The sequence below is a fragment of the Cinclus cinclus genome, chromosome 1, assembly GCF_963662255.1.
Source record: "Cinclus cinclus chromosome 1, bCinCin1.1, whole genome shotgun sequence".
Taxonomy (NCBI): Eukaryota; Metazoa; Chordata; class Aves; order Passeriformes; family Cinclidae; genus Cinclus; species Cinclus cinclus.
Genome location: NC_085046.1, coordinates 127,466,063 through 127,482,076, shown reverse-complemented (window position 1 = coordinate 127,482,076; position 16,014 = coordinate 127,466,063). Strand labels below are relative to the sequence as shown.

At 37.8% G+C, this 16,014-nt stretch overlaps 1 protein-coding gene across 1 annotated transcript in view; it reads left to right on the top strand.

The window, feature by feature from the left end:
* The window catches only part of RUNX1T1 (RUNX1 partner transcriptional co-repressor 1), a 91,092-nt gene that overhangs the window by 55,022 nt on the left and 20,056 nt on the right, over positions 1-16,014 (top strand). Inside the window, exons 5-8 of the mRNA XM_062502914.1 lie at positions 2,520-2,701; positions 10,485-10,735; positions 11,960-12,045; positions 12,674-12,875. Coding sequence (XP_062358898.1) covers positions 2,520-2,701; positions 10,485-10,735; positions 11,960-12,045; positions 12,674-12,875 — 721 coding nt within the window. The remainder of the gene's footprint in view (positions 1-2,519; positions 2,702-10,484; positions 10,736-11,959; positions 12,046-12,673; positions 12,876-16,014) is intronic.

Genomic DNA, 16,014 nt, shown 5'->3' with positions numbered 1-16,014 from the left:
CTCTGCGCAATCATCTGTGTCCAAGGCCACCTTGGTTTCAGAGTCCCTATGAGCATGCTTGAGTTGCCTTAGGAGCCTCATCTCTCCTTGCTCACAATAGGGAGAATATTGATGTTTTAGTTTGCATTCAAAATTTCTTCTTCTTACCTTCCCAAAAAACTAGATCTTATGTATCAAGGCCATGATGACCAAAAGCAGTCTGCACACTTGACCTGCCTATAGACAAGTCCTGATCAATCTTCTCCCAACAAACTAATTATTTATTAATATATGGTTTGATAAAGATTGTTTAGAATAATGTTTTGAGCAGGCTGAAAATACTTGAGCCAAACTATAAATTTTTAAATACTGCTTTTCTTGACTTCGAATTAAGTATTTGTCCAAATATTACTTTATGCTATTACAAATCCAAATTATAAGGCATGTCAGTCATAGTTTTCTATACTAACTTCTAAAAAATAAAGCAACTGACTATATCCATGTTCTGTAAATGTATTAAAAAGCTGTACATGCTTGTTCTGTGCAAAGAAAATCTGTTTCATCTATTTAGATAAATTTATCTGCAAATGTTCATGTCTGTGGTTAAAGGGCAAGAATGAACATTTCTTTAGGAGAAGATAAACAAAATAAATCACTGATCTTGCTGAACAGTTCAAAATTTGGTTGTCTCTAGGAGTATGTATGCATTAAAAATGTCCTTATTTGTTTGTTTCTGCTAGTGGATAAGGAACATAAATATGTTGTTTCTTCCTTCATTACTCACCTCCTAAGTAGGGCCTTCACATTTTTACTTCACCAGCCTGCTGAGATCTTTTAAGTGTGCACCACTAGTCAAATACTAGATCTGATTCTCTTATTTCTTCCAGATATTTATTTGTAAATATATGTGAACTTTTCCAACTGTTTTCTGCCATGCAAGGCAGTTCAGGTAGTTGGGTGTCTTGACTTGTATTCTGCGTGAGCTTTTTAAAGAAACAGTGAAATTGAAACAAGTGAAAAACCCTGCTGATGACACAGTCAGTCAGTCTCACTGGTAGTGGAAAGAAAATAGATATTTGGTTCTTTCACAAAATATTTCTGTTCTGTGTAGGTCTGAAAAGATGTCCATATTCCACAACCAACTGTCTTTCCATCCTAAGATGAATAACTGATAGCAATTTCTAGTTTTTTCTCCACTGTTAAAAATTTCACATATGCTGACTATTCAGGCATATTTTTTTGACACAGTGGTTCTGCTCTTATGGTACAGCAACAGGTGCTGGAGCAGTGGCCATTGTTACAATGCTAACAAAGTAATTTACCAAGATCCTGGACTCAAAACTTTTCAGAACATCTGGTTTTTGTTTGGTTCTTTGCACCTTACTGTCAGAACTTTTTTGACTTTAGAAGTATTTTCCTGCTTAAAAAATAAGGATTTTTGTTTTTGTTTGTTTGTTTGTTTTTTTAAGTGGGAGTTATTTCAAAAACAAAGGAAACCACTGAAGTTCTTTGTCTTATCTTTAGTTTCTAAAGGTTATGTAATTTAATCTAATACTTGAAAATTCTGAGGCGAAAAACCATCATGCAGTAGTGATGGAACAAGAGAGGTCAAGGCACATCACTTTATGGTACAAAAAGTAATTGGGTAAAAAATGAGTGGCCTTTCTTAGTATTGACATTGGCATGTGCTGCAAAGAAAGGAAGATGTTTCCCAAGATGTGTGACTGTCCCTACAGAGGGAAGGGGCATATGGTTCCATCTGTTCTGGCAAAAAGTATGACTAAATATGACCCCAGTAGATGGGCAAAATGTGCTGCCCAGGGATCAAGAAGCATTTTAGGTTCTCTTTGTCTGAGTCCTGGTAATCTCCAGGCCACGACCCAAGTCCCATTGGGGCCATGAAAGAACAGTTAGAAATCCTTCAAGCTACATCTGGCTAGGAGGAGGATTGTAGCCCTCTGGGTGATTAACTGAAGCTCTGGAACGTGAAATTTTATTGTAATCTTTATCTTAATGTGCAACTGCAAGTGTAATGGGAACGCTGAGGGCAATCCTATTCTCAATCCTGTTCCCCCCAAGGCCCTCAAAGGATGGTGACTGAAGCAGCTTATAGAGTTGCAGATCCCCTGGTTTCAGTCAATTTCTGAGTACTAACTGCAATCTGAATGGGAAACAAAGGATTGCCACTTGTTGAAAACAGATGCTCCATAGGAGATCAGGTTAGATAGTAAGAAAGCAGAAGTCAGCCAAGACAGTGCTTTTCCCATTTTTAAAGAGGCAGCATTCAGACCTGGTTTTCTCACAGCAACTACTGTCTTTTTTTTACTTTTTTGGTAAACTCCAATCCTTCCATGAATATTTAGTACAGCTATAGCCACTTTTGGAGGCTGCCTGCTTTCAGGCAGCTAACCACAAACCTAGCTGGGAGTGATTGCAACAGTTTCAACTCAAAGCAGTCTTTCCTCTGACTTCTGATTTTAATTCATCTCTGTTGAAACTGCTTGCAAGCTGTCCTCTGAACATGTGCTACACTCTTGCAGGCCAATCTGCCCCTGCTGCAGCGGGAGCTGCTGCACTGTGCAAGGCTAGCCAAGCAGAACCCAGCCCAGTACCTCGCCCAGCACGAACAGCTGCTTCTGGATGCCAGCACCACCTCACCTGTTGACTCCTCAGAGCTGCTTCTCGATGTGAACGAAAACGGGAAGAGGCGAACTCCAGACAGGTGAGCACCACCTGCCTTTCCTACACTGCCCAGAATGTCTGTGGGCCCGAGGTGCTGAGCTCCACCAGCACAGGTTGGGTCATTGGGGGACACTTGGATAGTGTTCCCTGGGTGCCTTCAGGTCCAACCTGGCTGTGAATGTTTCCAGAGAGGTACATACACCACCTCTCTGGGCAGCCTGTGCCAGTGTTTCACCACCTTCTGTATTAAAAGTTTCTTCCTTATACCTAGTCTGTCTGAATCTAGTCTCTTATTAGCTTAAAATCATTATCCCATGCCCTTTTGTAACAGGCCCTGCTTCTGCATGGCTACATATACATACTTACATGTGTATATATATAGAGAGAGAGCTACCTACACGTATATGTTCCCGGGTATAAAAATATAATACATTCACACACTGATTCAGTCACCTCAAGACACACTGTGGTCATATCCACACAGAAGTAATGGTTAGCCAGTACAGTAGTACTTTGTGCACAGTATTTCTGTTATGAAGTGACAGGCAGCAGATCATGCCAGCTTCATATGCAAATCCTTTGCATCTGACGTTTTGTTGAGCTCAACGTTTAATGTGAGGAGAGTTGCTAGGCATTTATATTGGGAAGTACAAGGCAAACCCCAGAGTACGCTCAGGGCTTTGACTCCTTCTGCTGTGCCATATTTCCATATCCGTACATAGAATATGCATCGGGTTATTTCTTTCAAAGAGGAAAAATGTTCACTAAAATCTGTTTTGTTGTTGAGCTAAGGAGAGTCCATGCAGAAATGGGACAAGTGAATGCTTGTGTGTGAAGTACAGTAGCTTTAGGGGAACGGAGCAGTTTTTATTTTTTGGAATAAACTTCTTTGTTTTATGTTACAAGGAAATTACTCTTGTGGTTATTTACTTTTAACTATCTTCCTATGCTAATGTTAGAAATTCAGCTGGCATTTACATTTTACCTTTGGGAAATTCATGTATTGTATTTTTTTTATTTGTTTGCCATGGGTTTTATAGTGTGGAAAACTTTTATTATACTGTTCTGCCAATACCACTACCTGTATGCCTGAGGTATGCAAGTGTTCTAATTATCCTTTAAATGCAAAAGATTATTTGTGAAGTCAAGAAGCCTCGTAACTTTGTACAGCTGACATTTTTGTGTTGGAACGGGCTTGAAATGGCACAAAAATAAAGAGAAAACAAAGTCTGAAAGCTCACAGTAAAATTTAAAACTTCTCATTTCCAGAAATGAACAGTGAAATTTAAAGTCATGTAGCCATTAGATAGAAAAAGACGTGAAAGTATTTGAAATTAATTTGCCTGAGATTGTGTTTCAGAAAAATCACTATGGACTAGTGAGAAAATAAAGGTACAAGCCGAAAAGGTCTTTTTATATGTGCTACCCTCTTTTCACCAATTTTTCCAGACAGCTAGACCAAACTGAAGCAGCTATTGGGATTAACACAATCATGTTACTGCATCCCAGAAAGATGATTAATTTTTGGACATTTTATGTGTATTCTCTTACTATGTGCAATGAAATAACTTTTCCAAAGCTGAAATTTAGCACCTTGGGGCAGTCTTTGCAGAATAGTATACCAAACCAGCTGTTAAAAAGGCCTCTTAATATCTTCTGAATAACTTAAATGTCAGCATGCTGTATTCTGGTGTCAGTAGCCGACACAATGTTTTTCCTACAGGGAGGTAGACACACATTAAATTATCTCATAAGCTGGTGAGGTATTGCTTGACAGAATACAGAGAAGGGGATGTACCTTCCTGACAGCCCTAACTCACTTTTTTTCCCCCTGTTAGTAGAGAGAGCATTATTACTCATATCTCCTATAAGGCCACAAAGGAGAAATGCAAAACTCTTTCCTTTGCTTTCCATCCTTAGCATTTGGAATAATTCTCCTCTCTTTGAGACCCTGTTTGACAGTATAGAATTTAGGTTATTTTCTAGTAAGTACAGTCTCACCTGCATTGTCTTCAGTCCTGCTCATGAGGGAGAAGATGGGTGATGCAGGTATAGACCAGGACAGGAATTTTGTAATGGAAAGACCTTGTGTTGGTTTTATAATAAAAAGGACATAGGCACATAAAAGGGACCAGCAGATCAGGAGAATATTGGATTTTAAAGTCAGCCTTCATCTTTTAATTAAAACTGAGGCCCAGACCTAGTGAGATTTGGGTATGGTTTATGAATTTTCTTCTCAGCATTTCCTTTTAGTTAAAATATGTAAGTGCTCTTGAAATTCCTAAGTCACTGCTAGCAAAGTCAGATGCCTTTGGCATCACAACTGAAGTCTCTCTTAGGCTGTGAACAACTTGAGGAGCCTTCAGTTCCTCCACAGGTAGTAATGCAGCTTTTGGGGTGAGGGGTAGACAGTTTAACTTCCACTGTTGTGTGTAAGAGCCTGTGTTTGAACTCCCAGGGTCCAGGGAGGGTGTAGTGTGGGGCCCACTGGCCTGCACACTCCAAGGTGTTTCCAACTTCTGTCCAGCTTCTGCCCAGCTTCTGCCTTTTGCAACCTGAAAATCAGCTCCTTAGTTCTGGGGAAGTGGTGTTTCAGAAAAACCCATCTTTTGTTTTTGACTCTGCAACTGTTTGCTGTAATGAAAAACGCTCATGTGAAAAGAGACCATCTAGTGCACTGATCGGAATGGTACCTTGAGCTTAAAAAGTAAGTTGTTTTTTTTAGTTGGTTTTTTTCAGTGTCAAGCAACGCTGTCACTGGTTAGTCACATCTACGTCTCCATTGCCTATGACTATAAGAAAAAAAAAAAAAAAACAAAGGAAAAAAAAGTGGTAGTGTTGGCTGAGCCAAGTTCAGTGGAGTTGTCTTGTGCACTCAAGAACATTTGTGCAGCAGATTTAGTAAAAAGAACAAGATGCTTTTGGAAAGATTCTTAAATTTACTGAATTGGAGTCTGCATACATTTTAATTTGGATAATGTAAGTAAATCAACCACAAAAAACTGTCCTCAGAGGCAGAACATGCCTAGACTGAGTGAGTATTGAAACCAAATACTTGTCTGGCTTTATACTCATTACCCTATTAATTATTTTAATTGTTTACAGAGGAGCATGAGGAAACATCTGGAAATATGTATACCTTTTGTTTAGAAATATAAGTAATTTTCAAATATACTAATAAAAATTCAGCAGAAGATATCAGACATACTTTAAGGGAAAGGTTTACTGTAACTCCATGGCTAGTAAATGAGAAAAAATTGCTAAAAGGCCTCCTCTTTCCAGTAGAACTAAGTGCAGGTGGAATAATTTTGATTGAAGATATGTGTCTTACTGAAGTAAACTGTGGTATCTTTTTCACTTCCCAAGGTATATGATATAGATATATAGATATATAGTTACACACAGGCATGCATTGCATGTAATGTATACGTTATATATACATACATACACATTTATATTTTTCATTTGGGCATGGGTAACTGCATACCATTGATTCCAGTAGAGGCAGAGTACAGTGGAGGATTAGGCAAAGAAAGTGGAATATGTGTTACATGTAACCACAGCTGCCTCATGATTTTTTGGTGAAGAAAATCTACATACAGTAATTTTTTCTGCTTATAATTTCAGAGCATTTTTGCATATCCATTTTCCAATTCTGATTATTTATCTGTATATCCAAGTCTACTATATGTGAGGTTTTATAGAGCAGTCTGACAGCCGAGCTTTGTGTTTTACTGAATGTTTTCTTGGTGCATATGGTCTGACACGGATGAGCAGCCACGGTGAGATTTTGGAGTCTATTAAACTAGCTCATTAAAAAGATCAATCTGTTTCTGTAATAACACTGGGAACCATCAGTCACTGCAAGAGAGGAAAACTGACACCTGAGGAGACAACACATTTTGGTAATTTGTTCATGACATGTCATGAACAAAGTGTTCACTGTATTTTGTTTACAATTTTTGGAGTTTACATTCTGCTGTAGTAAAGCAAAAGAACTTGGACCACAATGAGTTTTTATTTTGGTGAATTAATGCTTAATTATAAATCGCATGATTTTAAATATATTAACAAAATACTTTTGAGCTAATTACTCATCCTTTGGGCTTGCTGGAAAGGGCTGATGGGATGTGAGCATGTCATATAGTGATTCTACATTTATGACAGATACAAAGTGGATATAGGATAACAAAGAATTATGTTAAAATAGCATTATTTTGAGTGAGAAGAAAACAAAAGTAGCCATGATTGTGTTGTGACTTTAGAAAGTGCTGCTGTGGTTGCAGTGCCCTTGGAACCCATGACAAGAAATACACGTCAAAGGTACCTGGACATAGAGTTCAACTTTGATAATACTTCTAGGTAAATCTTATTTGAAGAGGCTCCTCAGTATTTCACCTCAGTAAGGTGAAGGATGCTCACAGCTCTTACATCTGTGCTTCTTGTATGCCATATGTAATTATGTGGAATTTTAAAATAATTTCTGTAATATGAACTATTAGCAAGACAGAGAAGTAATCTTTTAACACAGTATTATAAACAGCTGCTTTATTCTAGCAAGGCATTTTCATTTGTTTGGTTTGCCAAACATTTATTGGTGGAAGTCAGTTTAAATCAAAGTGTCTTGCACAGTAGCAGACAAACGGTTTTGTCTCATTCTTGTAATCTGACTTCAGTGTTCTTTGAAATTCATGTCATACTCTTGATCAGGTGAAACCTAATTTTCTGGCCAAGGCATTTTTGCAGACAGATTTTCTACTCAGGAAATTAAGCATAATTAAAACTGAAATCGCAACCTACAAAAAACATAAATACTATTAAATGGGTATGGGCTAAAAAGTAGTGTCTGTTCTGCTGTCTTTAATCTGAGTTAATCATGGCTTCAAGTAAAATGACCCCTTGTGTGTTTGTAGCTGAAAGACTCCATCTTTGTCATATTGCCAATTTTCTAAACAACAGTGTTGATTTGTAGGCACATCAAGGAAAATGTGGCCAACATGAGTAAGAAAAAAAGTGTCAGCTATGTTTCCTACATGTTCACGGTTATTTCCTCTCTACTGCTTGTGGTTACTTTGCAAACTCAGATGAAAGCAGATTAAAATTGTGATGGTGTTATATTTGGAACTGCTACTCACATGGGTGTGCCAGTTACTGGGAAACAGGAGTGCTTCCTCAGGCACCTGGGAAAATGCTGTTTCCCTAAGAGGGTGAGACCTAAAAGAATGAGCAGGACTGAGATCAGAAGTAGGCTGATTTCAGTCGAATTTAGAGCATCTGAATTATGGCACTCTTCAGTGCTTTGTCTTTTATGACTATATTCAGTTTATTCAGATATAGTAAATTTGGCAGCGATTCCTGTTCTGATGAGGCTTTCTAAATTGTTACCTTTTCATATATTTTTATGTGGTCAGAAACATTAAATGAGTTTATGTACAGTCTCATTCGGGTATTCTGATAAACTGTTTATTTGGAAAATATAACAATAAATTGTACAATTAAATTTTTAGACATGACAGCCGTTAACCAGCATAATAGCAAAAACATTATTTCAGCAAATATGTTTTCAACAGTCATGTTAGTTTCTATGTTAGAGTTCAGTGGATATGCTGATGTGTTTTCCAAGCTAAAGCAATGCATTCCATTTAAGGTAATTAAGTACAAAGCATTCTTAAAAAACACAGAAATACCTGTACATTAAGGTGCAAATATATACATTTGTATGAAAAGATATGATTTTAACATCGAGCTGTAATGCAGAAAAGGAAAACTGGATTCCCACTTTTATGCCTTTTCCTTCACTGAGGGATCAGAAGTCAATGAGTTATTTATTTGCTGTCTCTGACTTTTAGCCATCTAAGAGAACATTCAAAGTGTATTACTAAAGGACTTATTAGTTTGCCTTGTAAAGAAAGCAAAGTCTACTTCTTTTGCTTGCATGGTATTTTGACAACTGGAAGATTGGCACACTGAGTTTGAGTAAATATGTGCAAAGAAAACACACACCAGCAACTAAATACAAACCTGTCTTGAAGAGCTGTCAGAAACATCACCACCCATTGGGAGTTGTTGCAAGCAGTTACATCATGCCAAAAGTAATAAAAAATATATGATGGACCTCAGGTTTTCTTAGTTAGGAGTTTGCACAGCCATGCTGCATTTCTTTTGGAACAAGGGACAGGGTGCACTTTAGCAAAGTATGTTTTTTATATCTGTCCAAAATTAGAATAAATGTCCTGCTGTGCTGGTGAAAGATTCTTCGCTTTTTGCCAAGTTACAGTTTAGTAAAAAAAAAAGTAAATATAAATCTATACACATATACATACGTGCAGCTTCTCTGGCATTAGTAATTTTGGTGAGTTTCTGAGAAATTGCTTCACTCCTTTTGAAAACAATTCAGCCCACCTTTTAATTTCCTGCTGCTAGTTACAAGAACTTAGTTTGATTTTCTATCTCAGAGGATATTGACAATGATTTGGTTTCATCCTTCTTCTCATTGGCAGTAAATGGGAACCTGTTGAGGGGTGACAATTAATGCATACACCGAGTGTTTCCTCACAGACAGTCCCTTGAGGGTGGTTGATTGGCTTCGGGGGGAAGGTTTGTTGTAGGGCAATTTGTTTCAACAACAGGCAAACAAGAAAATTAGCTCAAACTTACTTTTCTGTCGAAGTGTCAAGAAATTGTGTTATTACTAGGAGTGCTACATTATACCATTAATTTCCTCCAGAGGATAAAGTTCTTTCATAAAAAGCAGTTTAATAAAGATTTTGTGAGGGATGAATGAAACCTCCATCTGCAATATTTATATCTAATAAACTTTTTGATCAAAGCTAATATGTTGTAGGTTTTCTTTATTCACATGGTTAAAAAACCACATATTTCAGTGAAATAAAATGAGGGGTTTTGTTGTTTGGGGTTTATTTATTTGCTTGTTTGTTTTTGTGCGCTTTCAAAAAATTTATTTTAATGGATAATTAGTTCAGGGTGAGTTCAAGATTCTCAGGCAGAAGTGTTAAGAAGAGATTTCTTTGGAAATAGCTGATTATTAATTGAATAAAAGAGTAGCTAGGACATAAATAACCCCTGTCCTTTTCCTCAGTAGCTCTTCCAAGTTGCCTGAGCTTAAAACCCCTGTCTAAGAGTAATGGAGTGTGAAATCCTAAATATTACTGAGGACTTGAGTCTAACCACATCTTCCTGCAAAATTAATGACAGTCACAGCACCTTTGACTGGAATAGCCCAGATGGTTCAAAAAATCTCTGAAGGATGCATTTCTCATAATTTAGAGTCAATTCTTCCCCAAAGTCTCTTTGTTGCACTTACCTTGATGGGAGCTCATGGCATGCTGAACTTCAGCACACTGACATGCGCTGCTAGACTTTCTGGTATCCTCTTGAAAAAAAAGCATTTCTTGAACTGCAGATTTCTCCTAAGCACTACAAGCCATAGCACTACTGAAAATAGGATTTTTTTGGTTCATAGCTTCATGTATCAGGTAATGGTTTCACCTCTGCAATTGCATGTGTAACCACCCCATCAGTGTGATCTCAGAGAAGGCTGCTTGCTCTCCAGGCCCTCATTAAGTGGCTCCATCAGAAGGCTCATCCTGCTAGTATTTCTCAAGTTACAGGGATGGTTAGATAAGGTGAATGAGTCCTTTGTATGTTTTGAATCAGCAGTGTTGTAAAATGTTCTGCAACACCACACATTTGGAGGAAACTGAAACAACAAACTTCAGTTCCTAAAGCTGCATGTCTAAGTGGGGGTGCATGTTCCCAAGTGTTTACTAAGTGAATTAAAGTCCCTTTGCTTTGTTTTTCAGAACCAAAGAAAATGGCTTTGACAGAGAGCCTTTGCACTCAGAGCATCCAAGCAAGCGGCCCTGCACTATTAGTCCAGGCCAGCGGTACAGTCCAAATAATGGCTTATCTTATCAGCCCAATGGTCTGCCTCATCCCACCCCACCTCCACCTCAGCATTATCGTTTGGATGATATGGCCATTGCCCACCACTACAGGGACTCATACAGACACCCCAATCACAGGGACCTCAGGGACAGAAACAGACCTATGGGTAAGGCACGTTGATTTTCTGCATTGTTTTTTTTAGGTTTCTGTTTCCCTTATAACTCTGTTTTCTGAACAGGACCTTTTTTACCTGTTGTTCAGGTATTATGGCTGTTTCTCCATTCAGCTGCTTCTAATGGCCTTATTTCAGATGTGTATTTGTAAAAGTGGATTGAATTGTGTCTCTAAGTAAGAGGGTCAGAAGCGGGAAAAACCTGTGTTTTCAAAGGTGCATGGATGACATGGATACTCAGGTGTATGGCAAGCAAGGATAGGTAGAGCCTTTTATTTTTATTCTAATGTATTACCTTATGGCATATTAATGGCAACATCAATATAGTTTGATTTCAGCTTAGAGCAGAATAAAGTTGTTATCTTTCAGAGAAGTGTTGTGTGTGTGACATCTCCAGAGCATGGGGATGTCTGCAGAGGATGTGAACAGCAGAGGTACCAGCCACACCCCAGGCAGCACAGTTTGGTTTAACAGGATGCCTGATGCTCTTGGATTTTGCTTCACATCTGCACTTACTGTTCTTCCTTGTTTTAAACAAATCTTCAGTAAAAGAGGAACACTTAGAAATATTCAGCATCTGTACAGAGGAGGCTAAACAAAGAACAAGTGTCGGTTCCCCTTGAGTGTTGATAGTAAATACTAGCTTGGTTGTATCATGTTGTCAGCTGCTCTGATATATGTGCTACATTTTAACCACATGTTGTTTAAACATCTGTGAAGGGACAGAACCCTTGATGATGCTCTGTTGACATGGTAGTAATTACTGTATTTAGTGAAATAACACTGAGTTTATACTAATATTTTTTCAACTTTCTGAAGTACAGCTAGTATTATATGCACTGAGTTACCAAATAATTGCCTTGCTGATTTCAAGTAGTGCAAATGAAAAATTATATATTGTATTATGTTGTGTTTATGTATATAATAATTGTACATAGTCAGAAAGAGTTGTGTCCATTTTGAAAGGTCATCTTGCAGTCTTACAGAATTAAAGACATTAAATTGAACAAAACAGTAGCATCTTATATGGGGAAAAGTACTAAAGAGTACTTAGAGCAAAGTTTTAAGAAGCTTTTTTTTTTTTTTGGGTGGTGGCATTCCTGATGCTAGAACAGGTAATATATGATGGTTTTGTCTATAGGCTTTTTTTTTCTTCTGCTTTTTTTTCCCCATAGAGGACTTCAAACATTGTAAACATAATTTACTCCTCTTTGACAGGGTTGCATGGCACGCGTCAAGAAGAAATGATTGATCACAGGCTAACAGACAGAGAATGGGCAGAAGAGTGGAAACATCTTGACCATGTAAGGGCTAAATATCCATTTACGTATAATTGTCTAAACAGAGGTCTTCTAAGATAGGAATTTGAAATTTTTATTTTAAAACCTGTCTGAATTCTAGGACAAGTTTTGAAAGCTTTGCTGATTAAATTGGGGGGCTTGATGTTCCCCATTAGATAGTTCATACCAGGCCTTGCTGATAAGTGTCCTCCTGCAATATCTTAATTATTACAGTCTGCCAAAAGAGGAATGGACTTTCTCTATAAATGCTGGATGTGGGGCATGGATTTGTTCCTGAATTTATTAGCTCTTGTAAAATTAGTAGATATCAGTTCTGGACCACATCCTAAGTCCTCGATGGTGCCATGTAATACAAGTGGTAGGGCTACAGCCTGTTCAATTTTTTTCTCCTTGTCTTTGCTCATTCTCCTGTAAGTCCCTATCTGTATAGTTTAGGATCACCAGTTAAAAAGGAAGGGATTGTCATTCAACAAGTCTAGAGTTTTTCAGCTGTAGTTGAGGTTAACAGAGAGGAACTCCTTTACTATTAAAACCCATGCACTCAGTACATTAACGTTTTCTTTATTATTATGCCACTCTGTGAATAAAAAGTTCCTCTTTGTTTCTGTGCTCCATCCACTGCTGTGAATAGTTGTTGAACTGTATAATGGACATGGTGGAAAAAACTAGGCGATCTCTCACTGTCCTACGGCGATGTCAAGAAGCAGACCGTGAGGAGCTGAATTACTGGATACGGCGGTACAGTGATGCGGAGGATTTAAAAAAAGGCGGAAACAGCAGCAGCAGTCATTCCAGACAGCAGAGTCCAGTGAATCCAGATCCAGTTTCACTAGGTACAGTATCCTGTTGAAAATCATGGACTCATTCGTGGCTCAGCTAAGTGATAGATGATGATTGCATTTGTTCTTCTGATTCTTCTGTTATAGCGATGATTCCTCTTTGCTGACTACTGAATTAACTATAACTCTTATGCTCAAACAATGTTGTTTCTGGGGGTGGAATGGTTTGAGGTTTTTTCTGTGATGCTTGGTAATTTGCTTTCTATTCAGCAGAGACTGAGAGGGTGGGGTGGGAGGACAGAATGTTGTGTAGGGGTGGCAGAGCAGTGAGATGTACACTGACTCTCTCTTCTGACTCCTCTTGCCTGATCGTTTAAAAAAATCTGTAGGTGCTTCTGGGTTGTTTGCAATTTGAAACAGAGGGCTTTCATCTTCTTAAATTAAATTACTTGGAAATTGTCTGTCTAAGGAAATGGAGTTATAACGATATAGGCACTTCTTAGGTGTACTTGGTTTCTGTGTAAGAAAGGAACAAGATCTGGGGTGCTCCGAGTCATGCATGCCCAATTCTCCTGGATCTTTGTCCGTCACTGCAGCTTGTGCAGGTGTGTCTGAGAACTGTTTGTTGTGTAGTTCTGTGGAGCTGTGCAGGCCTTGACTCAAGCTGCAGAGCTTGAGCTGGGTGGGCTGCTGCCACCTTACAAGGACCAGACCAAACAGCTGGGCTCTCACCCCTGCAGAACTTTGCAGTCACTCTCACATGGTATCTGCACAACTACTCTAAGAGGACTCTGCTCTATAAATACAAGCTTTTTCTTTGGGGGCTTTTTATAAGTTACTAGTATTTTGGGCTTTTTCTACCCCATCTCCTCACTTCTGTGGCAGATACTGTAAGGAACATCTTGGTGATATCTTTTTATTTTTCTTGATCTTTTGAAGACAACAGGAGACTATGCTTGCTTATCTAACATTATCTGATAAAAATAAATAGTCTGTATCCAATGTCATCTTCTCAAAATCATCATAAACTGTGCTCATTTGTAGAATTGCATATGTGTGTTATTTTGCAGCTATATTTTAACTGTGCTTTCCTTTTGCCTTTAAGAATAACTTACCAAGTCAAAAATTTATTTAATTGCAAATAGAAAAGCAGTAAAACAAGTCTAATCCCATCTCCGTCATTCTCTTGGTAAATTTCTAGAGTTATTAGTGTAATATTTAGTACTTCTTGATAACAAACAAATCTTTTTTGTGGATGTGTGTGTCAAATTACCTGAGTCAATAGCTCTATAAATGTGCTCTGATCAGTGGAAGGAAGGTTTATGGAAATGCTTCCATAGTTCACTAATAAGTCTAGTCCCTAGAGGAGCCCTTCTCAGAAAGTATTCAGGTAATGGCTTGTATGAACAGTGCTAAATGTAATGTAAAGAAAGACTCATAAATACAGCATCTGAAACATCTGCAGCTTCAGGAAGAGCACTTGTAAGTAGCTCAGAAGCAGTGGCTCATATCTCTAGTAAAGTTGTGACGCAAAAAGAGACAGACCATGGGGCTTGTGTAGGTAAAAAAAAATGAAAGGCAACTCAAGTGTTTGTATTTCCCCAAGGAAACTGGAACTCATGACGTTAATCAAAACTTGGTAAATAATATTCCAATCCAAGAAAACTAGTCCTCACCCCAACAACAGGTACATAAGATAAAATGAAGATCAAGCATATGGTTAGATCCCTGTATTAGTATTTGTTTGTGTATTTGTCAAGATGAATTCTTGGAAACAGCACGGTCTTCTGGCTTAAAATATAATTATACAGGGCAGCCTTTGGCATGGGACACATCAGTCGGCTCTGCAGTACTGTGGGTATAAACTGATTGGAGTGAGTGCATTCAATTTTAACGTGTCCATTTTGGTTATTTGGTTGAAAAAATACTTCTGAGACTCATAAACATGAAACTTGGTTTGCTTCAATGATGTAGCATCCATGTAAATTGTAAATATTGATAAGAAGTGCTTTTATGTCTGACATGACAGGGAGAAAATACTTAATTTGGAGCCTATGGAAAGCTAATCCTTATAGTTTCTCAAATCTGGTTTCAGATTTCATTAAGAAAATGAAAACCTCTAACATTCAGAGGTATAACAAAACTAAAGCAGTGTCTGTGGGCCTTGAGATGCTTTAGGGCTTTTTGTTTTAGTTTTGAAGTGGGGGAAAAGGGATTGAAAAATTCCTCCAATATTTTAATTAAAGTACCAAGCATATAAATTCTGAGGGGTTTGCTACAGAGATTCTAAATGTCAGTGATTTCCCTTTGTATTTTTTGTTTTGTTTTTGTTTGTTTGTTTGGTTGGTTTTTTTAAACAAGGTAATCCAAGGGGAAAAAAGCAAGGGGAAAAAGGGGGGGGGGGGGGCAGGGCATACTTCTACATTATTTGTGCCTTTGTTTCTTTTTTTTTATGATTCAGATATCATCACTGAAGTGATAACTTCATGTTACAAACATTATGCCACAGTCTTCATAAATGGGTCTTGCTGAAAAACTGTTTGGATAGTTGAAAAACAATTGAAGAAAATTCTGGTTGCTATTTTGATCCAGTAGACTTTTTTTCCTGCCAAAGATTTTTGTGCTTTTAATTTGATATCCCTGTAAATCATGTTGAGCCTGGAAGTTTGCAGCATCTGATCAATATTTTTCTGTTTATATTTTTTAATTAAAAATTAAATTAAATACTTGATTATTCATTTTAATGAAATGTAATCCAATACAATACAATACATTAGCCAGCTACAACAGGTTACAAGCTCTCATTATTCTCCAAGAATGTGCTGAAGGTAAGAAGGTCTATTCTTTTCAGTCTGAATAATACATGTTTATGAAAGTCTAAAAATGACTCAGACTTTATATATATTCACTTGATTAACTGTGATGGTCTGTGAAGTGAATAATACATCATCCCACTCCTCCATTTCTGCTGAAGAATTTCAGTACTACATACTGCAGCAGGAATGCAACTTTCATCCTAATAGTGAATAATTACCCATATCAGACACTGTATACTGAAATACACACAGTGGGATAAATTAAAGATGAGGGTTCTTCAGCATCGTGGGTTATAAACAAGATCTATAACCATACTGAGTGCAGCTGTGGCTCTAGATAAGTGGAGCAGACACACATCAGAAGGTCTGCAGCAGTG